Source organism: Pleurodeles waltl, chromosome 8 (genome assembly GCF_031143425.1).
Source record: "Pleurodeles waltl isolate 20211129_DDA chromosome 8, aPleWal1.hap1.20221129, whole genome shotgun sequence".
Classification (NCBI taxonomy): Eukaryota; Metazoa; Chordata; class Amphibia; order Caudata; family Salamandridae; genus Pleurodeles; species Pleurodeles waltl.
In genome coordinates this window covers 350,416,788-350,442,009 of record NC_090447.1, presented here as the reverse complement: position 1 = coordinate 350,442,009, position 25,222 = coordinate 350,416,788, and the positions used below count along the sequence as shown (strand labels likewise).

General features: G+C 42.5%; 1 protein-coding gene across 1 annotated transcript in view; it reads left to right on the top strand.

Moving 5' to 3' along the window:
* The window catches only part of ATP6AP2 (ATPase H+ transporting accessory protein 2), a 114,797-nt gene that overhangs the window by 57,794 nt on the left and 31,781 nt on the right, over nt 1–25,222 (top strand). The window contains exons 6-7 of the mRNA XM_069204219.1: nt 20,954–21,007; nt 22,694–22,843. Of these exons, the coding sequence (XP_069060320.1) occupies nt 20,954–21,007; nt 22,694–22,843 (204 nt within the window). The remainder of the gene's footprint in view (nt 1–20,953; nt 21,008–22,693; nt 22,844–25,222) is intronic.

The following is a 25,222-nucleotide window of genomic DNA, read 5'->3' as shown; positions in this document are numbered from 1 at the left end:
TTAGACCCATTCTGGTAGTGATGGACCATAAACAACGGAAAATACAGATTCAAAAAGACACTGGGAAAATTATTGCCTCTCCTCATTTAATAACCAAAAGGAAGCTGTCTTTCCAAGGAAGTTTGGAAGCTGGGCCATCTCCTGCAAAAATATATAAGCACAAGGAGAAACCAAAGGCAGTACAACAGCCTTCTCCATATTCTCCTGTGCTTCCCACTTCTCCTCTACCTGATACTCCATCTTCACCTACACAGTATTCTCCTTTCTCTTCACATGGGGATTATATGGGTGACAATACTTATATTGTAGAGCCATGGGATGTGTACGATTCAGATCCTATCCCATCTAATGACCCTTATCTATATCCCTCTAGGCCATCTCCACCTGAAGACACCACAGCCTATAATCAGGTCATTGCTAAGGCAGCTACATACCACAATATTCAGCTGCACTCTGAACCCATAGAGGATGACTTTCTATTCAACACACTATCCTCTACACATAAACAGTACCAATGTTTGCCATTGCTACCAGGCATGCTGATGATACCTTTAAAGAACCAACAAAGGCTAGGGTACTCACACGGAGGGTGGATTTTTTTTTTATAAAGCTTCACCATCAGATCCACTTTTTATAACACAACAATTGCCACCTGATTCCATTGTTAGTGCAGCTAGAAAGAGGGCAAATAGTCAGTCTACCGGGGATGCCCCTCCCCCGGATTAAGAAAGCCACAAATTCAATGCAGCAGGCAAAAGAGTGGTAACACAAGCTGCAAATCAGTGGAGAATTATTAACTTCCAAGCTCTTTTAGCTAGGTATGACTGCCCATTGGGACGGGATGCAACAGTTCCTCCAATATCTCCCATCAGAACACCAAAAAAGGGCACAGGAGGTAGTGGCAGAAGGACAGGCTATTGCCAACAGTCAAATTAAATCTGCCCTAGATGGAGCAGACACCGCAACTAGGGGTATAAATACTAGCGTCCTGATCAGGAGGCATGCTTGGTTGCGGTCCTCAGGATTCAAACCTGAGATACAGCAAGCGGTCCTTAATTTGCAGTTTAACAAACAGCAGCTATTTGGACCAGAGGTGGATACCACCATCGAAAAATTAAAAAAGGACTCTGACATGGCAAAGGTCATGGGTGCCCTTTACACAACATCTGTTCGGGGTACTTTTCACAAACCCCAATTCAGAGGGGGTTTTAACCCCTTCGCTGCCAGGCCTTTTTCCCCTCCTGTGCCAGGCCTTTTTTTGCCTATTTGGGGCAGTTCGCGCTTAGGCCCTCATAACTTTTTGTCCACATAAGCTAACCAAGCCAAATTTGCGTCCTTTTTTTCCAACATCCTAGGGATTCTAGAGGTACCCAGACTTTGTGAGTTCCCCTGAAGGAGGCCAAGAAATTGGCCAAAATACAGTGAAAATTTCGTTTTTTTCAAAACAATTGGAAAAAGTGGCTGCAGAAGAAGGCTTGTGGTTTTTCCCCTGAAAATGGCATCAACAAAGGGTTCGCGGTGCTAAACTCAGCAGCTTCCCAGCTTTCAGGAACAGGCAGACTTGAATCAGAAAACCCAATTTTTCAACACAATTTTGGCATTTTACTGGGACATACCCCATTTTTTGCAATTTTTTGTGCTTTCAGCCTCCTTCCAGTCAGTGACAGAAATGGGCATGAAACCAATGCTGGATCCCAGAAACCTAAACATTTCAGAAAAGTAGACAAAATTCTGAATTCAGCAAGGGGTCATTTGTGTAGATCCTACAAGGGTTTCCTACAGAAAATAACAACTGAAAAAGAAAAATATTGAAATTGAGGTGAAAAAAACATCAATTTTTCTCTACGTTTTACTCTAACTTTTCCCTGCAATGTCAGATTATCGAAAGCAATATACCGTTACGTCTGCTGGACTCCTCTGGTTGCGGGGATATATAGGGCTTGTAGGTTCATCAAGAACCCGAGGAACCCACAGCCAATAAATGAGCTGCACCCTGCAGTGCGTTTTCATTCTATACCGGGTATACAGCAATTCATTTGCTGAAATATAAAGAGTAAAAAATTGAAACCTTTGTATTTCCAAAAAGGGCACAAGATAAGGTGTTGAGGAGCAGTGGTTATTTGCACATCTCTGAATTCCGGGGTGACCATACTAGCATGTGAATTACAGGGCATTTCTCAAATAGATGTCTTTTTTACACACTCTCCTATATTTGGAAGGAAACAATGTAGAGAAAGACAAGGGGCAATAACACTTGTTTTGCTAATCTATGTGCCCCGAAGTCTCCCGATAAAAATTATACCTCACTTGTGTGGGTAGGCCTAGCGCCCGCGACAGGAAACGCCCCAAAGCGCAACGTGGACACATCCAAATTTTTGAAAGAAAACAGAGGTGTTTTTTGCGAAGTGCCTACCTGTAGATTTTGGCCTCTAGCTCAGCCAGCACCTAGGGAAACCTACCAAACCTGTGCATTTCTGAAAACTAGAGACCTAGGGGAATCCAAGATGGGGTGACTTGCGGTGCTCGGACCAGGTTCTGTTACCCAGAATCCTTTGCAAACCTCAAAATTTGGCTAAAAAAACACATGTTCCTCACATTTCTGTGGCAGAAAGTTCTGGAATCTGAGAGGAGCCACAAATTTCCTTCCACCCAGCGTTCCCCCAAGTCTCCCGACAAAAATGATACCTCACTTGTGTGGGTAGGCCTAGCGCCCGCGACAGGAAACGCCCCAAAATGCAACTTGGACACATCCAAATTTTTGAAAGAAAACAGAGGTGTTTTTTGCGAAGTGCCTACCTGTAGATTTTGGCCTCTAGCTCAGCCGGCACCTAGGGAAACCTACCAAACCTGTGCATTTCTGAAAACTAGAGACCTAGGGGAATCCAAGAAGGGGTGACTTGCGGGGCTTGGACCAGGTTCTGTTACCCAGAATCCTTTGCAAACCTCAAAATGTGGCTAAAAAAAGCACATGTTCCTCACATTTCTGTGGCAGAAAGTTCTGGAATCTGAGAGGAGCCACAAATTTCCTTCCACCCAGCGTTCCCCCAAGTCTCCCGACAAAAATGATACCTCACTTGTGTGGGTAGGCCTAGCGCCCGCGACAGGAAACGCCCCAAAATGCAACTTGGACACATCCAAATTTTTGAAAGAAAACAGAGGTGTTTTTTGCGAAGTGCCTACCTGTAGATTTTGGCCTCTAGCTCAGCCGGCACCTAGGGAAACCTACCAAACCTGTGCATTTCTGAAAACTAGAGACCTAGGGGAAACCAAGAAGGGGTGACTTGCGGGGCTCGGACCAGGTTCTGTTACCCAGAATCCTTTGCAAACCTCAAAATGTGGCTAAAAAAAGCACATGTTCCTCACATTTCTGTGGCAGAAAGTTCTGGAATCTGAGAGGAGTCACAAATTTCCTTCCACCCAGCGTTCCCCTAAGTCTCTCGATAAAAATGGTACCTCACTTCTGTGGGTAGGCCTAGCGCCCACGAAAGGAAATGGCCCAAAACACAACGTGGACACAAGATATTTTTTTCACATAAAACAGAGGTGTTTTTTGCAAAGTGCCTACATGTGGAGTTTGGCCTCTAGCTCAGCCGACCCCGGGGGGGGGGACAGAAATGGCCTAAAATAAATTGCCCCCCCCCCCCCCAGGGAGCGACCCTTGCCTTGCGCAAAGAAAAAAACTCCCTGGTGTCTAGTGGTTTCTGCCCTCCTTGGAGGCAGATTGGCCTAATCAAAATAGGCCAATCTGCCCCCAAGGGGGGCAGAAATGGCCTAAATATAATTTTCCCCGAAGGGGAGCGACCCTTGCCTAAGGGGTCGCTCCCCACCTAAAAAAAAAAAAAAAAAAATCTCCCTCGTGCCTAGAGGTTTCTGCCCCCGGGGGGGGGGCAGAAAAGGCCTTCCCGAAAAAATGCCCCCCCTGGGAGCGACCCTTGCCCAAGGGGTCGCTCCCTTATGACAATATCACAAAAAAAAAAAATCCCTGGTGTCTAGTGGGGTTTCAAAAGCCGGATTGCAAGCAATCCGGCTTTTAAAACCCTCGGAGAGACTTCAAAGGGAAGGAAATACATTTCCTTCCCTTTGAAGCCCCTGTGACTAATCAGCGCACGCTGACGTCACAGAGGGGGTGGGGGGGGGGTCGGGGGTGGAAGGGGAAGGTCTTCCCCTTCCATCCCTGCCTTGGGGGGGGGGGGGGGGAGGTGCACGGGGGCGTGCTAGCGCTCCCCCAAGTTCCCCTGTGCCATGGACGAGATGATCTCGTCCAAGGCACAGGGGAACTGTAGCCTTGGACGAGATCATCTCGTCCAAGGCACAGAACAGGTTAAACCCCAAACATCAGAGGCCTCTACGTCCCAACAAACGGAGGGACAACAGTATCACTCTAGCAGTCTTTAGAGGACACAACTTTAGAAATAGGGGAAGGTCCACTGCCACAAGAGGTGCCTCCACCTCATCAAAGCAGTGACTTTCTCTGCATCTCCTGTGGGAGGAAGAGTGCTACATTTCTACCATCAGTGGCACACCATAACATCAGATCAATGGGTACTGTAAATTATCCACAATGGTTATTGCCTAGAAATCATCTCCACTCCACCAAATATTCCCCCTTGTTTACACAGGTTTTCTCCAGAACACCTCGTTCTGCTAAAACAAGAGGTACAATCAGTTCTACTCAAAGGTGCAATAGAGGTCGTCCATATAACTAAAAAAGGGATAGGAGTATACTCTCTATACTTCCTCATACCATAGAAGGGTGGAACTCTCAGACCAATCCTCGATCTCAGACCTCTCAATCAATGCATTCTCTCAGAGCACTTCCACATGGCCACTCTTCAGGATGACATTCCTTTGCGATTAAAAACAAGACTGCATGAGAGCATTTGATCTAAAAGATGCTTACTTCCATATTCCCATACATCCAGCACACCGCAAATACTCAGGGCAAAAAAGACCAAAGCACCCCCAACAGGCTGGCGGTGCTTTTTTGGGTATTCTGACCGCGGCGGTATAGCCGCGGTCGCACCGCCGGTGCCGGCGGTTTTCCACCATTTATGCCCCGGCGGTGATGATCCGCCAGGGCAGCGCTGCAAGCAGCGCTGCCCTGGAGATTATGACCCCCTTACCGCCAGCCTGTTTCTGGCGGTTTTCACCGCCAGGAAGAGGCTGGCGGTAAGGGGTGTCCAGGGGCCCCTGGGGGCCCCTGCACTGCCCATGCCAATGGCCAATGGCATGGGCAGTGCAGGGGCCCCCTAACAGGGCCCCGGCCAGCTTTTCACTGTCTGCATAGCAGACAGTGAAAAGCGCGACGGGTGCAACTGCACCCGTCGCACGGCCGCAACACCGCCGGCTCCATTAGGAGCCGGCTCTTGTGTTACGGCCTCATTCCCGTTGGGCCGGCGGGAATGTCGGAATGGGGGCCGCGGGAGTGCGGCTGCATTGGTGGCCGCATGGCGGCATGACCCCCTTAGTGCTTGCCTCAAACCTTACCAATTCAAAGTGCTATCCTTTGGAGTAACAACAGCACCAAGGGTATTTACCAAATGCCTAGGAGTGGTTGCAGCATACCTCAGAAGACAGCATACACATGTCTTTCCCCATCTGGACAACTGGCTCATAAAAGCCAGCACCATTCAAACCTGTCAACAGCGCACACACAATACACAATCGATACCCTACACAGTCTAAGATTCACAATCAATTACCAGAAATGTCACCTTCAGCCAGTGTAAATACAACCTTATCTGGGAGCAATTCTGAACACTCAGTCAGCATTAGCTTACCCAAACCCACAAAGAATTTAGGCGTTTCACAGTCTCATATCGCAGCTACAATACAATCAAACTTATACAGTAAGGTTTATTATGAAACTATTGGGAATGATGGCATTGTGCACATCAGTAGTGCCCAATGCATGTCTAAACTTGAGACCCCTACAACAGTGTCTTTCACAACAATGGTCTCAGGCACAGGGCCAACTTCATGATCTAGTGTTGGCCCACCAAACTTAAAACTCCTTTGCAGTGGTGGAAACACACGAACCTAGCAAATGGGCGGCCATTTCAGGACCCTGTGCCACAGCCCATAATCACGACAGATGCATCAATGACAGGTTGGGGAGCCCATCTCAACAGTCTCACTGTACAGGGAGAATGGGACTCAATCCACCAGACTTACCACATAAACCACTTGGAAATGCTAGCAGGGTTTTTAGCACTCAAAGCATTTCAGCCACAGATGACACACACGACATTGTTAAGAAGGACAATTTGGAAGTGGGCAATTCACAATAGCATTCACCTACTAGCAGAGTATATCCCAAGGATACCCAACCAACTAGCGAACCTCTTAAGCAGGACGCAGCAACAAATACACGATTGGGTGATTCACCCACAAGTAATTTAACAGCACTTTCACATGTGGGGAAGACCAAGCGTAGACCTTTTTGCAACAAGTGAAAATGCTAAATGCCCAAACTTCGCATCCAGGTACCCACACCCTCGATCCAAGGGGAATCCTCTATGGATCAATTGGTCAGGGATATTTGCTTATGCTTTTCCCCCTCTCCCACTAATTCCATTTCTTGTCACCAAGATCCGTCACACTTCCCTCACTATGATACTCATAGCTCCCACGTGGGCACGTCAACACTGGTACCCAACAGTATTGGGTCTATCTGTACAAGCTACCAAACAGATCAGACCTTGTGACTCAAAACAAAGGTCAAATCAGGCATCCCAATCCTAGTATGCTCAACCTGGAGATTTGGCTCCTGAGGTCATAGAGTTTGGATATCTACAGCTTCCATCAGAATGTATGGACATTCTAAAGGAAACACGTAAATCTACAGCCAGGCAGTGCTATGCAGCTAAATGGAAACGTTTTGTATATTACTGTCAACCCAAAAACACCGATCCACTTAAAGCATCAGTACAGGATATTGTATGTTATTTGCTTTACTTACAAAAAGCACATCATTCATATTCATCTATTAAAATTCATTTAACAGGAATATCAGCCTACCTCTTAAACAGACAGCATACCTCTCTGTTTAGAACACCTGTCATAAAAGTTTTTATGGAAGGCCTTAAAAGTGTTATTCCACCTAGAGTTCCACCAGCTCCTTCCTGGAATCTTAACATTGTGCTCACAAGGCTTATGGGTCCACCATTTGAGCCTCTGCAATCATGCGCTCTTCACTTTCTCTCATGGAAAGTTGCTTTCCTGGTATCAATTACTTACTTAAGGAGAGTTGGTGACCTTCAAGCATTCGCTTTAGAAGAGCCTTTCTTCCAAATTGACAAACACAAAATAGTACTTAGGACACAAAGTAGTTTTATCATTTCACATCAATCAGTCAGTGAAATTGCCAGTCTTCTTTCCACAGCCCGATTCAGTTGCTGAAAGAGCTCTGCACACTCTTGATCTCAAAAGAGCTCTTATGTTTTATATAGACAGAACAAAAGATTTCACAAAATCTAAACAAACTTTTTGTGTCCTTTCAACAACCTCTTAAGGGTAATCCTATTTCAAAACAAGGATTAGACAGATGGATAGTAAAGTGTATTCAAACTTGCCATCTTAAAGCTAAAAGGCAGCTATTAGTAACTCCTAAAGCACATTCTACTAGAAAGAAAGGAGCTTCAATTGCATTGTTAGGAAATATACCAATGGCAGACGTATGCAAAGCAGCCACATGGTCCACACCACACACATTTACTAAGCACTACTGTGTGGATGTGCTATCTCTCCAAAAAGCAAATGTTGGTCAATCAGTGCTTAAAACACTATTTCAAACTACTGCAACTCCTACAGGCTAGCCACACTTGTTTTAGGAGGGGACTGCTTTTCAGTCTATGCAAGTGTGTGTCTCTGCAGCTTCACGTGCCAGAGAACGGATAATGTCACTTACCCAGTGTACATCTGTTCGTGGCATGTAGTGATGTAGATTCACATGCGTCCTCCCTGGAAGCCTGTAGCCGTTGTAGTACTTTCTTTATGTAAATATGTATATACATTGCATTTACATCTTCTTTTCTTACTATATATATGTACATATACATTTCTTCACTCCTTACTTCACCCTCCTGCGGGGAAAACAATCTAACAAAGGACTCAATGCCCATGCGCACTATCACCGAGAGGAGGAGTCACTCGATCTTGTGACTCAAAAAAGCTTCTTCGAAGAAAAACAACTTGTAACACTCCGAGCCCAACATTAGATGGCGGACTTATGCACAGCATGTGAATCTGCAGCACTACATTCCATGAACAGAAGTACATTGATTAAGTGACATTTTCCATACATATATATAGCTGCAGATACACATGCTGTGCATAGCTATTCCGACACTTAGTGTTGGTCTCGGAGTGTTACAAGTTGGTTTTTCTTCAAAGAAGTCTTTTCGGAGTCACGGGATCGAGTGACTCCTCCTCTCGGTTTTAGTGTACATGGGCATTGACTCCATTGTTAGATTGTTTTCTTTCTGCGGTCGGGTTCGGACGTGTTTCCTCGCGCTCTGAGATTTCGATTAGGAAAACCTTAGAAAACCTTCTTATTAGTCGGTATTGTTTCGATCGCATATCCCATCTAGCATCGAACCGTTAGTACTGTCGGAACCTTCATTTTGCCCTTCGGGCGCGTGCCCCCAACTCGGGCCTGTTTGGGTCTACCGCGCGGAAAGCATGATGGCTCAGACTCCATTCTGATTCTGCCCTGAATGCCACGCGAAGTACCCCTATACAGACCAACACTTGCTTTGTAATTTGTGCCTTTCACCATACCATCGGGAGAAAGATTGTGAGGTCTGTCGATCATTTCGATCAAAGAAGACCCTGAGAGATTGCAGAGCCCGAAGACTCAAAATGGCGTCCAAAAGCAGCGACCATCTCGACGGCATGCAGGAAGAGCAGGCACAGACAGCAGTCTCCATCCGAGACAGACTCCGAACAGGAATCGGAAGACGACAGACCCATCACAGTATGTAAGTACGTCTGCCCCTAAACCCCTGCAGAAAAACCATTCAAAGACCTTGGGTACACCAATGCCGGAAGGCCATGGTTTGGCCCGAAAAAAGACTGCTGGTGACCGTCCTTCAGATCGGCACTGAAAAAGGCCACTCCTCCCTTCCTCCTCAGAGTCGAGCAAATCCATTAAAAGCACCACTTCAGACTCCAGTAAAAGACCCCATTCCTTGGAGTTGAAAATTCGACAATAGGCTTTGGAGCCGAGACATCCAACTACTTTTTCATGACGGAAAAAGATACACACCTCTGAGCCGAAAAAAATCCTCATATTCAGAGGAACAAGGACTTTCCAAAAAATTAAAACAAATTGCAAAGCCAATCATGGAATCTCGTAAGACTTCTGAAGAAGAGACTGAGATTGAACCAATATTATAGGTTATGGATAAGAGACAGTCCAAAATCCATATTCATAAGGAGACGGGAAGAATCACCACTGCATCTCCTTTAAAAACCAAAAGAAAGTGCAACCACCAGAAAAGGTGCAAAAACAAAAGGAGAAGTTACCTCTCCATACTTCTCCTCCTCAATCTCCACAGCTCTCTTACTTACCGCAGAATAGCCCACCACCACTGCCTTCTCCAACACATTCTTTATATTCACATGGAGATACAGCAGACCCATGGGACCTCTATGACCCTCATCCCATCCCAGACAATGATTCATCAAAACCGTCTCCTCCAGAAGACACCACTGCGTACACCCAAGTAATATCTAGGGCAGCAGCTTATCATGGAGTAGCCATGCATTCTGAGCCATTCGAAGACTTTTTATTTAATACACTGTGTACTACTCATTCAAGATACCAGTGTCTCCTAATGTTACCAGGAATGGTTAAACGTGCCGACCACATTTTTAATTAACCTGTCTAGGACCATCACCCCTAGAATTGATAAAAAGTATTAGCCTGCCCCTACTGACCCCAATTACATCACTCATCAGATCCCTGCAGACTCAGTAGTAGTCAGTGCAGCAAGGAAAATGGCAGCCAGTCATCAGGAGATGCACCGCCTCCTCATAAGGAGAGTAGAAAATTTGATGCAGCTGGGAAAAGAGTTGCCACACAAGCAACAAATCAGTGGAGTATTGCAAATTCTCAGGCACTTCTAGCTAAGTATCATAGGGCCCATTGGGACGAAATGCAAGATCTTATACAGCATCTCCCAAAGGAGCATCAAAAAAGAGCACAACAAGTGGTGGAAGAGGGACAAGCTATCAGCAATAACCAAATATGATATGCCCTTGATGGTGGTGCTGCTGCTGCTGCTGCAGAGTGTAAATACTGCCATCACAACCAGAAGACATGCATGGCTATGCTCCTCTGGTTTTAAACCAGAAATCCAACAGGCAGTACTTAATATGCCTTTTGACAAGAAGCACCTCTTTGGCCCAGAAGTAGACACCACTATTGAGAAACTGAGGAAGGTCGCAGATGCTGTGAAAGCAATGGGCGCTTTATACACCACCCCATATAGAGGCTCCTTTCGCAGACCACAGTTTGGAGGGGGTTTTAAGCCACAATCCTCAGAGGCTTCCACCTCCCAAACAAAGCAGGGACAACAAACCTAATATCAAAGAGGTGGGTTTAGAGGATCCTATGGGGGACAGTATTTCAGGAATAGAGGTAAATTCCAAACCTCTAAGCAGACCACAACGCAACCTAAACAGTGACGTATTTCCCTCCCTTCCTCTCCACATATCTCCTGTGGGGGGAATACTACAGCAATTCCACTCTCATTGGTAAAATATCACCACAGACAATTGGGTATTATCAATTATCCGCAGTGGCTATTGCCTAGAATTAATCTCCACCCCTCCAAACATTCCACCACGATATCACAAGTTGTCCCCAGAACACACCTTTCCGTTACAACAAGAGGTACAATCTCAAGCAGTAGAATTGGTTCCACCATCTCAACATGGAACAGGAGTATACTCACTATACTTCCTCAATCCCAAAAAAAGACAGCACCCTCAGGCCCATCTTGGACCTCAGGCCCCTGAATCTATACATCCTGTCAGAACATTTTCACATGGTAACTCTGCAAGATGTTATTTCACTACTACAAAACAAGATTACATGACTGCTTTAGACCTCAAAGATGAATATTTCCAGATACCCATCCATCCAGCTCACAAAAAATACCTCATGTTTATCATAGCAGGAAAACACTACCAGTTCAAGGTGTTGCCATTTGGCATAAGAATAGTTCCAAGAGTGTTCACAAAATGTCTAGCAGTAGTAGCTGCCTACTTAAGAAGACAACACATCCATGTCTTTCCATAGCTGGACAATTGGCTAATAAAATCAAGCAATTTTACACAATGCCAACAACACACTCATTACGTGATAGAAACCTTGCACACCCTAGGGTTCACTCTAAATTACCAAAAGTCACACCTTCAACCAGCACAGATACAACCTTACCTAGGTGCTATCCTAAATACTCAACAAGCCCTAGCTTATCCAAATATACAAAGGATACAAGCTTTCCAAAATATCATACAACTCATACAGCCAAATCAACAATACACTGTGAGATTTATCATGACTAAACATGAGGCCCTTACAACAGTGCCTCTCACAACAATGGTCACAGGCACACTGTCAACTTCAAGATCTAGTGTTGCTGGCCTGCCAAACACATATGTCCCTTCAAAGGTGGAATCGCAGCAATCTAATGAAGGGGCGGTCATTTCAAGACCCTGTGCCTCAGACCATAATCACAACAGTTTGGGGAGCTCACCTCCACAATCAGACCATTCAAGGGCAATGGGATGTCAAACAGAAGCAGCAACATATAAACCACTTAGAATTATTAGCTGTGTTTCTTGCCCTAAAAGCGTTTCAACCTCTTCTCAAACAGAAGAATGTTCTCATAAGAACAGACAACATGACAACCATGTATTACCTCAACAAACAGGGCGAGACACATTCATCTCAACTGTCCCTTCCAGCCTAAACAATTTGAAAATGGGCAATTCACAATCAAATTAATTTACTAGCACAATATATTCCAGGGATAGACAATCAGCTGGAAGATCTTCTAAGCAGAAATCGCCAACAAACACATGAATGGGAGATTCATCCTCAAGTACTTCAAAAGTACTTTCGAAAGTGGGGAACACCAGACCTAAATCTATTCTCAACAAGCGAAAACACAAAATGCCCAAACTTCGCATCCAGACCCCCACATCCCCTATCCAAGGGCAGTGCTCTATGGATCAATTGGTCAGGGATATTTGCTTATGCTTTTCCCCCCTCTCCCACTCCTTCCCTTTCTGGTCAGCAAACTACATCAAACGTCACTCACCCTGATACTCATAGCACCAACATGGGCATGCCAGCATTGGTACACAACATTATTAGATCTCTCAGTAGTACCACACTCCAAACTCCCATTCAGACCAGATCTGTTGATACAAAACAAAGGACAAATCAGGCATCCAAATCCCAAAACACTCAATCTAGCAATTTGGATCCTGAGGTCATAGAGTTTGGATATTTACAACTCCCATCAGAATGTATGGAAGTTATTAAACAAGCAAGAAAACTCACTACTAGACAGTGCTATGCAAACAATGGAAAAGGTTTGTATATTACTGTCAATCCAAAAATATAGACCCACTTACAGTATCAATACAATACATTGTATGTTATTTAATTAATTTACAAAAATCAGACTTGGCTTTTTCTTCAATAAAAATTCATCTTACTGCAATTTCACCATATTTACAAAATATATAAATAACATATCTCTTTATTTAGAGTTCCTGTCATTAAAGCTTTCATGGAAGGTTTAAAACGCATCATTCCACCAAGAACACCACCAGTTCCTTCTTGGAATCTAAGTATAGTGCCTGTATCCCTCGTGCCAAATTCAATTTCTAACATGGGAAGTTGTCTTCCTAGTGGCAATTACTTCTTTGAGAAGAGTATGTGAAATCCAATCTTTACTCTTGAACCTTTCTTCCAAGTACACAAGCATAAAGTTGTACTAAGAACAAACCCAACATTTCTACCAAAAGTTGTATCACCATTTCATATAAATCAAACCGTGGAACTGCTAGTCTTCTTCCCACAGCCAGATTCTGTAGCAGAAAGAGCTCTACATACATTAGACATCAAAAGAGCTTTAATGTACTGTATATACAGAACTAAACCGTTTAGGAAAACTAAACAACTATTTGTCGCTTTCCAAAAACCACATACAGGCAATCCCATATCAAAATAAGGTTTAGCACGATGGATTGTAAGATGCATTCAAACATGCTATATTAAAGCAAAAAGACAGCTTTTAGTTACTCCTAAAGCACGTTCAACAAGGAAAAAGGTGCAACAATTGCTTTTTTTTTAGGGAATATACCAATGGCTGCAATATGTAAAGCAGCCACATGGTCAACACCACATACATTAATTAAACACTACTGTGTAGAAGTATTATCACGACAACAAGCCACAGTAAGTCAAGCTGTTCTAAGAACATTATTTCAAACAACTTCAACTCCTACAGGCTAACCATCGCTAATTTATAGGAGGACAAACTGCTTTGTAGTCTATGCACAGCATGTGTATCTGCAGCTACACATGCCATCGAACGGAAAATGTCACTTACCCAGTGTACATCTGTTCGTTGTATGTTCCACTGCAGATTCAAATGCACCCTCCCTCCTCCCCGGAAGCCTGTAGTCGTTTAAGTTACAAACATTTGTACATATGTATATACATTTACATTAGCATGGACATCTCTTACTTTGTACCTATATACTCTATCACTCCTTGCTTTACCCTCTGCGGGGAAACAATCTAACAATGGAGTCGATGCCCATGCGCAATGGAAAGGAAGAGGAGGAGTCACTCGATCCCGTGACTCAAACACTTCTTCGAAGGAAAAACAACTTGTACACTCCGAGCCCAACACCACTAGATGGCAGAATAATGCACAGCATGTGAATCTGCAGCGGAACATGCCACGAACAGATGTACACTGGATAAGTGACATTTTCCTATATATATATACATATATAATATATATATTCGATGGCATTTGTAGCTGTACATGCTGTGCATAAGTCTGGCATCTAGTGTTGGGCTCTGACTGTTACAAGTTGTTTTTCTTCAAAGAAGGTTTTCAAGTCACGAGATCGAGTGGTGACTACTCTCGGTGATAGTGCGCATGGGCATTGAGTCCTTTTTCAGATTGTTTTCTTTCCACCATTTGGTTCGGCCGTGTTTCCTCTCGCTCCGGTGGATCTCGGTTTGGTACTTCTGAACTTATTCTAACTTTTCTATATTTTCGTCAGTATGGTTTCGATTGTGTTTCCATCTATACTCGTTCTGATTTAGAACGTCGGGGTTGAATTCTCACCCTTAAAAGGGCATCCCGTTTTAGGGCCTACTTCAGTGTAGGTCTAATGGAACGAACTCTGCTTCGATTCTCTCCTCGGTGTCAAGCTAACTTTCTGTACACGGATCAACATTCCATGTGTAATCTCAGTCTATCTCTGGATCATCGAGAAGAGAATTGAGACACCTGCAGATCATTTCGATCTGAAAAGACTCTTCGGGACCGTAGAGCTTGTTGTCTCTAAATGGAATCTAAATCTACAGATAACACATTTGATATCTTTGGTGAAGAACACGCTCAAGAAGAAGTTCAGCAAGGGGCAATGTTTTCCATCCAAAACTCTGACTCCGATCAACACTCCGTTGATGACAGCCACTAAGTGCCTCCGGCTCAGTACGTAAGTACAACTGCCCCATCGCACCACACAAAAATACTTAAAAAGACTCCAGCACTAGCCGACGGTCCTCCACTGTCTTCGGGCCATGGTCGGATTAAAAAAAGTTCAGATGACCCACCTTCAGGTTCGGCACCGAGATTAAAGGCTAAAGTGCGTTCAGCATCGACCAAACCAACTCCAACACCCGTCTTGGAAACATGCCAACAATCAGAAAGCACATCTTCGGAGCTGAAAAAATCTGCACCACCTTCGGATCCGATGCTTTTGGTTTGAACATAACAACCTTTCAGAGTCGAAAGGCACGGGTAGCAAGCAAACTTCTTCTGCCCATGAATCCTGGGACATACAACCTATTTTAGAGGTGATGGATGATAAACAGCGAAAAATACACATTCAAAAAGACACAGGAAGAATAATTGCCTCCCCTTCAATGTCCTTTAAAAGGAAATTAACTTTTAAGGACAATTCAACAAAGGATGTACCTCCATCAAAAAAGGTCTTCAAAGATAAGCAACAGGAAGTGGATATAAAACATAAACAGCCTTCACCACCACTCTCTCCTGTTCTTTCTTCCACACCACTACCATCACCCACATATGAAGCACAATTATGACCACACACATCCTCATTATCGCCACATAGGGATGATCTTAGTGATGACCATCAGGATAGCGATCCATAGTATACATATGACTCTGGTTCCATTCTACCAATATATCAACACTTATATCCTGCTAGACCCTCGCCACTAGAATACACTACTGCGCACAATCAAGTAGTGGCTAGAGCTGGCTGCAACCAATCATAATGTGCAAAAGCATACAGATTAGATAGAACAAGATTTCCTTTTTGACACACTAGCTTCTACACATAAACAATACAAATGTCTTCCAATGCTTCCAGGAATGCTCAGATGTGCTTCTGATATTTTCCAGGAGCCTGTTAAAGCTAGACTGATCACTCCTAGAGTGGATAAAAAATATAAACCAGCACCCTCAGACCCAGTGTTTATGAGAACCCTAATTCAATATGTAGTTGGTGCAGCAAGAAAAAGGGCTGACAGTCAGTCCACAGGAGATGCCCCTCTTCCAGTCAAAGAGAGTAGGAAAATAGATGCAGCTAGGAAAATAGTAGCTTCACAAGCTGCAAATCATTGGAGAACAGCCAATTTGTAAGCTCTTTTGGCTAGATATGATAAGGCACACTGGGATGAAATGGAAGTGCGATTACAATACCTCCCTCCAGAACACCAAAAGAAGGGACAACAAATAGTAAATGAAGGGCAAGCAATATCTAATAATGCTACTAGATCTGCTATGGATGCAGCTGAAACAGCAGCTAGATCAATCCACATGAGCATGCTTATTAGAAGACCTGCCTGGTTAAGATGTTCCGGTTTCAAACCTGAAATACAACAGGCAATGCTAAACATGCCTTTTGACAAACATCTATTTGGCCCTGAGGTTGACACAACCATAGGTGAACTTAAAATAAGATTCAGAAACAGCTAATGCCATGGGTGTGTTGTATACCACACCCACCAGAGGTACTTTTCATAGACCACAATTTAGAGAGGGTTTCAAACCATCTGTTTCAGAAACGGCAACCTTCCAACAAAAACAATCCTCACAAATCTACGCTAGAGGATCATTTAGCGGCTCCTATAGAGGATCCACCAATCGAGGAAGAGGTAAACCGTCCACTTCCAGACGTTCATCTCAATCAAATAAACAGTGACTTTCTCACCATCCCCACAGAGCACACATCTCCTGTGGGAGGAAGATTGGTAAATTTCTATCCACAATGGCACAACAGATATAGATCAGTGGATTCTATCAATTATCCAACATGATTGTCTAGAACTCATTTCCACTCTGCCAAACATTCAACCTCGTTCACATAGACTAACTGAGGAGCATCTCACTCTATTAAAATAGGCGGTACAATCACTACTGCTCAAAGGAGCCATAGGGATAGTACCTATATCCCAACAGCAGTCAGGAGTATATTGACTATACTTCCTCATATAAAAAAAGGAAGGTACTCTCCGACCAGTCCTAGATCACAGACCCCTCAATCTATATATACTTTCAGAACACTTTCATATGGTCACTCTACAAGACGTAATTCCCCTACTACAAAGACAGGATTAGTTGACAGCATTAGACCTCAAGGATGCTTATTTCCACATTCCCATACATCCAGCACATTGAAAGTATCTAAGATTTGTTGTAGCAGGAAAACATTACCGATTCAAAGTGCTTCTGTTCGGAGTAACAGCACCAAGGGTGCTCACCAAATGCTTATCCGTGGGTAGGGCATTCCTCAGAAGACAACACATACATGTCTTCCCATATCTCGACGACTGGCTCATAAAAGCCAGTACACTTCAGATTTGTCAACAATATACTCAATACACTATAAACACCTTACGCAATCTAGGATCACTATAAATTACCAAAAATCTCACCTGCAACCATCACAGATACAACCGTATCTAGGAGCATGTCTGAACACTGTCAGCATTAGCATACTCAAATCCATCCAGGACTCAAGCATTTCACAATCTCATATCACAACTACAATACAACCACACTTACACAGTGAAGTTAGTGATGAAACTATTAGGAATGATGGCTTCATGCTTAGCAGTAGTGCCCAATGCGGAACTTCACATGCGGCTACTACAGCAATGTCTCTCAACAATGGTCTCGGGCACATGGTCAAATTCAGGATCTACTGTTCTTGGACTGCCAAACCTACCACTCTCTGCAATGGTGGAATCACATCAACCTATCAAAAAGACAGCCCTTACAGAGCCCTGTGCTTCAGGCCATAATCCCAAATCACACACAAAATAGTGGTAATAAGAACAGACAATATTACCACAATGTATTATCTGCAAAAACAGGGGGGACACATTCATCTCAATTGTCCCTTCTAGTGCAGACAATCTGGAAATGGGCAATTCGCAGTCGAGTTCAGTTAGTGGCAGAGTATATCCCAGGGGCACACAGTCAACTCTTAAGCAGGGCGGAGCAACAAGTACCCGAATGGGAGATTCACCCACAGATGATTAAAAAATACTTACAAATGTGGGGAACCCCAGACATAGACCTTTTCGCCACAAGAGAAAACGCAAAATGCCAAAACTTCGCATCCAGGTACCCACACCCTCAATCCCAGGGCAATGCTCTACCGATCAATTGGTCGGGGATATTTGCTTACACTTTTCCACCTCTCCACTAATTCTATTTCTGATCACAAAGATGAAACAAACCTCACTCACAATCATACTCCTAGCTTCCACGTGGGCAAGTCAACATTGGTACACAACACTGTTGGATCTGTCTATAGTACCACATCAAAAACTTCCAAATATACCAGATCTGTTGACTCAATGGAGAGGTCAGATCAGACATCCAAATCTCAGCATATTCAGTCTGGCGATTTGGCTCCTGAAGTCATGGAATTTGGCTGCTTACAACTTCCATCTGAATGTATGGATATTCTAAAACAAGCACGCAAACCCACAACTAGACCATGTTATGCTGCTAAGTGGATGCGTTTTGACTACTATTGTCAACCTAAAAACATTAACCCATTTAAAGCTTCAATATATGATATTGTTTGCTACTTGTTACATATACAACAAGCAAACCTCACATACTCCTCTGTTAGGATACATTTAACAGCAATAGCTGCTTACCTCCAAAACACAACATAATTCCCTGTTTAGGATTCCTGTTGAAAAGCCTTTATGGAAGGTCTTAAAAGAGTTATTCTACCTAGAGCACCACCAGCCCCTGTATGGAATCTTAACATTGTACTCACAAGACTTATGGGACCACATTTGATCCCATGCCTTCTTGCCCTCTTCAGTTTTTACCATGGAAGGTTGCCTTCTTAGTAGCAAGTAGTTCTTTAAGAAGGGTTTGTGAAATCCAAGCATTCACTTTAGAAGAACCTTTCTTTCAAATTCACAAAAACAAAATAGTTCTTGGGACAAAACCAAAATTCCTACCAAAAGTGTTTTCACCTTTTCGTATCAATCAGTTAGTGGAATTGCCAGTCTTCTTTCCACAACCAGATTCAGTTGCTGAAAGACATTTTCACACCCTTGATGTTAAAAGAGATCTCATGTATTATATAGACAGGACAAAAGATTTCAGAAAATCCAAACAACTTTTTGAGGCTTTTCAACAGCCTCACAAAGGTAATCCATTTTCAAAAACTGGACTAGCACGATGGATAGTCTGATGTATACAAACTTGCTAGCTTAAAGCCAAAAGACACTTACCAGTAACTCCAAAAGCTCATTCCACTAGGAAGAAAGGGGCATCAATGGCTTCAATGGCATTGTTTGGGTATTATACCAGTGGCAGACATATGTAAAGCAGCCACATGGTGTACACTACACACATTTACTAAACACTACTGTGTGGAAGTATTATCTCGCCAACAAGCATATGTTGGACAGTGCTTAAAGCACTATTTCAAACTGCTACAACTGTTGGCCACTGCTTATTTCTTAAGAGGGACTGCTTTCTGTCTATGCACAGCATGTGTACCACATGCCATCAAACGGAAATTTGTAATTACCCAGTAGACATCTGTTCGTGGCATGTAGTGCTGTAGATTCATGTGCGCCCTCCCTCCTTCCCGGAAGCCTGTGGCCGTTGTAGTATTTTATTTTGTAAATATGTATATACATTGCATGGACATCTCATTTCTTTACTATATATGTACATATACACTGGTACACTCTTTACTTCACCCTCCTGCGGAAAAACAATCTAACAAAGGACTCGATGCCAATGCGCACGGTCACCGAGAGGAGGAATCACTCAGTCCTGTGACTCGAAAACCTTAGAAGAAAAACAACTTGTAAAACTCCGAGCCCAACACTACATACCGGACTTATGCACAGCATGTGAATCTACAACACTACATGTCACGAACAGATGTCTACTTGGTAAGTAACATTTTCCATATATAATTCTATGCTTAACATGTTTAAAGATCATTGCATAATTTTGTTTTAAAAAGTTTGATTAGATGCTCATGGGTCTTTCCTTTTATCTGTCACACAAATATTATCATTATCATAACTATCTACAAGCACTTCACTATATAAATACACAAATTTCCTTCAAGTACACTTAAAAGTCTGCGTTTTTACGATACAAATTTAAATCTCAATATATTATATTCCTTCTACATATATACCCTTTCTATGTAGTCATGTATCTATATATTTATTACTTTACTCCTACTGTAGAAGGGAAAAAAAATAAAAATGTAAATCTCTCCAGTGAACTACTGTCTCACTCTATACCTCTCTTAATCTATCCTCTATGTCCACTCTGACTCATCCCAAATCTCATTCTACTACTATGATCTCCAACATAACCCTTTCTGGACTCTTCAATCCCTCCTGGCACACACCAAACCTTACTTACTACTGTGATCTCCCAAACAGCCCTTCTAAATTAATTCCTCATGTATCTCACCTTTTACTCATCCCAAACCTCATCTTACTACTATGATTTCCCAACACTTTTTAGATTCTGCCCTCATCTGTCCCTCCATTATTTTATTTTATTCAATCCAACTAACAGTCTCACAGTTCCACCGCTCAGATTAGCTCCTGTTTCCCTATACTAATCCACCACTAGTCCTTTTGGGTTCCGGAGTAGTGTGCTACTTGCCGAAACGCACTTCGACGCCTTGTCAGGGTTAGTAAGCACTATATAAATACAATTACTATTAAAAAGGTCCCAATCTAGAGATCTATACTCTGGTCATGCCAGTTATCTGTTGAGCTCTGCGTCTTGTGGCATGAACATTCTAGAAAGCATCTGAAGTCAGTGTACGTCGGTGGTGTTTTTAAAGCTGCACAATGCTGCCTAGCAGCGTACAGGAGAACTGCTCTTAAAGTTCTTGATTCCAGTCTCATCCCAGGGCTTTATTCGCAAGGTGAGGAATCTGGGGTTAGATAGAGAGTCCACCAGAAAGTTCATTGTACATTCTTCAACAAAAGGGAACAACAGGAATTGGAACAGGTCAGGATAAAGTTATTACTTAACTCTAACATGACTGCAAGAATTCTTTAAGATGGAAAGAAATTATTGTAAATAATTTGTTTTAACTTGACTGAAAATATTTTTGTTTGTGTACATTATAGGTTGACCTGTTGTTTCTTTCGGAACTTCAAGTCCTGCGTGACATATCTGCACTGGTGAGTGTACTGTTCACAGTTCAGCCACTTATTTCATCAAATGGTTTGCCGGTGTTGGTTTATTGCAAGGTGCAGTTTGCCTTCACAGATGCAGATTTTATTTGTTTTCAGGCCTTTGCCCTGTTGACATAAAGTAATAATGTTTGCAATAATGCTCTGAAAGCAGCCTGTAGTACAGTGGTTCAGCATTGCTAATTTGTGAAAGAAAGAGTGCTGGTTCCAGATGCTCTACTGAGAAGGCATCAACGGGTGCAAATAAAGATCGATGCACCAAACACCAAGGCTGGTAGTGTTTCATCCACTATCGGACACTCCCTGACCCATTTCGTGCTCTTTCAGGTCCCAGCTTTCTGATAGTGACTGTGTTGCCATCTTTTTCTTCTTCCATCTTTCAGATCTTTGTTTTTTTCCCTTTCTTTCACTCTGTAATCTGATATGGGAAAAAAGTGTAATTCCCTAAAAATATGTGCTTAGCCTCCCAGAGGCACTGCCGGCTGAACTTAAGCCCTGGTTTCGAGGCTTGTTGAATTGACACCTTTTTCCGAGGAAAGCCATATAAGAGCCACCCATCTCAGTGCAGTTTTGTCTTTACTAAGTTGATTTATAAATAATTAATTCTCCTATTGTGCCCAGCTTTAACAACCGTTTTAACAAAAATCCCTTAACCATTAATAAGCCCCATTGCAGTCTTGCATAAAACGTATATTTTGCTGTAGATCTTTTGTCGTTCATTCCTGTGCTACTTAAAATACTCATCTGTCCAACTCAGCTTGGAAGCTGGTGTTAGTTTATGATGTCCAGCTTATATAAATGTTATGTTTTAGTTTTATGTTCGTCTGTCAGTTAAAAAAAAACATAAAACATGCAAGTCAGTTATTGAAAACCTGCAAATCAATTACTTTTTCTCAAAAAAGGTTGTGTCAGAGTTCAAGTAAACAACCAAGCACTCTTTTGTAATTAATTTAAAATACCAATACAATTAACAACTGTGCCATCATTATTACATTTGTCACAATGGTACATTAGTCTATCAGCAGGTGTTCTAAAAATGCAAGTTTCTCACCATATAATCTGCAGGGACATTGAGAGCAGGACAGGCCATGCCAAGTTTCTTCTACCCCCAACACTGACAAGTAGTTGAGATAAATTCCCCTCAGTTTGTGAGATTTGATAGGGCATTTAAACAATTAATCTTATTGTGGATTAGGATGACTTTAAAAGTAATCCATATACCCTTTGTTTAGTTTATTAAGAGACAATGACCAAAGATCACCTTGTGTAGATAATTGAAATTATTTAGAGCTCCCTTACCTTCTGAACGCTGGTTTCTTAATACCAGTATCCAAATAAGAAGTCATTAGATATAAAATGTTAAGCCACTTTAAACAAAAATGAACTGCTGATAGGAATTGCTGCTCGGAGTCTTAGGTAGTTCTTTATAAATATAATACCCAACAGAGATAGAGCAGATAAATAATAATAATTGTTGGTGCAGTTATAGCAGATGTGTGTATCTAAGCAAGAATGTGTAACCAACATTTCACTATATTAGATCCTTGGAGGGAAGAAATCCAGAAGGGAGATTGTAGACGGTCATTGGTTCCTTCTTCCTCCGAAATGTTGTGGTGGGAGGTGCATAACATTAAATACTACTTTTCTTTCTTTTCTGCTTCTCTTCACCAAAAGCTTTTAAGGCACAAGCATCTTGCCAAGGACCACTCCCCAGACCTTTATTCCTTGGAGCTGTCTGGTTTGGAAGAGATTGCTAAACGTTACGGGGAGGACTCTTTGCAGTTCAAGGATGCATCTCAGATTCTTTCTGACTCTCTTAAACAGGTAAATGTCATATATGTGTGTGTGTGTGTGTGTGTGTGTGTGTGTGTGTGTGTTTATTACAATTGAAAAGCTAACCTGATGAAATTTCTCTGGTGTCTTTTTTTTTTTTTTTTTTTTTTCTTTTGTTTGTAAAGGTCACTTGATTATTTACAGCTCACATACTAGTGGCTTTTTGTTTTAATTGAAATGAAGCAAAGATCATAGACACTAAAATGAGCTTCAGAGATGATATCTTTCAGTTACTAAACATGACCTGTTGATGAAATGTTCTCACTCTCACTCTCTCTCACTCTCTCTCTCGCTCTCTTGCTTGCTCTCGCGCTCTCTCGTCCACCCTTTTTTCTCCACTGGGACCTACAAAATAAATAAATTAACCATAACAGATATGAATTAAAAACAGCAGTAATGGCTGTACTGGTCTGATTTTTGTGCTAAAAGTGTGGTGTGGTGTGGTTAAAAGGTGGGGCATATTGATTGACACGTTTGTCACAAACATGAGAGAATTGTGCTGAACCTTTGTATAAAATGAGCTCTAGTGTCTGTCTTTTCCAGGATGAAGAAAAATGTTATCAAATTTTTAAAGCAAAATACGGCTATGAATGCACATAGGGTACTGTCTTCCACCTCTAGTAGAAGGGGTGGATCTACAATAGTTGATTTCAGTTTCATTGGGCATAATTTTGAGCTGCACCCTGTAACATTGGTGAGTCACACAGAATCAAACCTAACACAGGTTTAGCTGACTGAATGAAGGAAGAGCAGTCTTCAAATTTCCTGTAAAAAAACATGGGTTCTGGATCATAACCTCTTTAAAGCAGAAGCAAAATGTACTTTCTTCTTTTTGCTTAAAAGATCATATGGTTGTGATGTTGCCAGAAGTAGCACTAGAAGCTGTACAGGAAAAAGCCCAAAGGTAATCAAGGAGAGATTTTTGTTGAGGGAGGAAACATGGGTGAGGCTTACTGTAGCCAGGCAAGCTTCCCATGACATTGAACTTGGAGTGTATATTTTAGACCTGCATGGTAGTAGAGAGATGCAAAGTTTGGACTTTGTTTCACAGGCACGGACACAGTATCCTTCAAAGACCACAGGTAGCTAGCTATATGTTGGTTCAGTTCTGTAATGGGGTGAATCAGTATAATAGGCTGGCCACCATTAATCAAAATAGTTGAAGGGTAAAGGTGATTTTGAATGTTATGAAAAGGTCTATACTCACACGTTCTGCCATAAACACCCATTGTGAGGAATTTGTTATGCCCAAACCACTAGTTTGTCTTAGACAGTTGTGGTGTTTGGTCTATACACGTCTGCCGTACATTAGTGTGTTTTATTCTAAATGCAATAAAGTATTGCTGGTATTTTATTCCATAAAGAAAAAGTAACTTCAGAGACTTATCCAAATATTTCCACTTTTAACTTTATTAATAGTAGCTGTGTACCTCTGATTATGGTCTTTCTGCGCTTTTGGGACTGGCACCGTTTTCGAATCCGGGGTTCCCATTTACAGGAATTCAGAACCGTAAGGGATGGGGTCAGTCAGTGTGTACTGCCCTTAAAGTCTGACTGCTTAACAAAGGCTTCTTTAGATTTATTGCAAAGGAAGCATGGGCTTAAAAAAAAATCTTATGATCTAGCTGTACGTGGCCATCACAGCAATATTTGGGTAGGTGTACCATTAAATTAATCTTTCTACCTGCAGTCCATGTTAAGGTTCATTGCTTAAGATTGCCTCGATATCTGGGTACAAAGAATGTTATTGGGATGTATTCAGCACAGTGGCTTCAGGTGTCTCCAAGAGTCCTGTATTCCTGGCACCAGTGTGCATTTGAGAAACAGGCAATGAAATTGCTATGAACTTTGTTTTGATTTTAAAAGTATTGCATGAAAGAAAGTGCCTTGCCTGGTATCTTGTTGCTACATGTTTATTGCAGTGCTACTGCTCTGTCCCTTCCCACATTTAACGTTTACATCTGTCACGTTTCTTTGGGGATAGAACATCATGGCTCTTGACCCATAGCTCGGCAAGTCACATCCAATTCTTCCTGGTCCATTGAGAGATGAGCCATGCCCAGCCTGGGGAATTGTGCACGGATGGTAACTTATTTCTGGAAAGTAGAGGGTTGCCAGGGAGTACCCAGTCAACTCTTTTCTCCTTTGCACCCCTCTTTCCTGGCAATTGATAAACATCGACAAATGTTAAGAAAATCTGTAAGTAGCAATTTGAAGGGGGATGAGTGATAGAGGGAGCAAATGTGGTGGCAGGACAAGTAAGTGACACAGGGAGTGTTCCAGCGCTGTTTGGGCCATCATTACTGTTTTAAATCAAGTGTGATGTTAACTGCTTGCAAAAGTCTTCGAGATAAATTAACTCTAGATCAA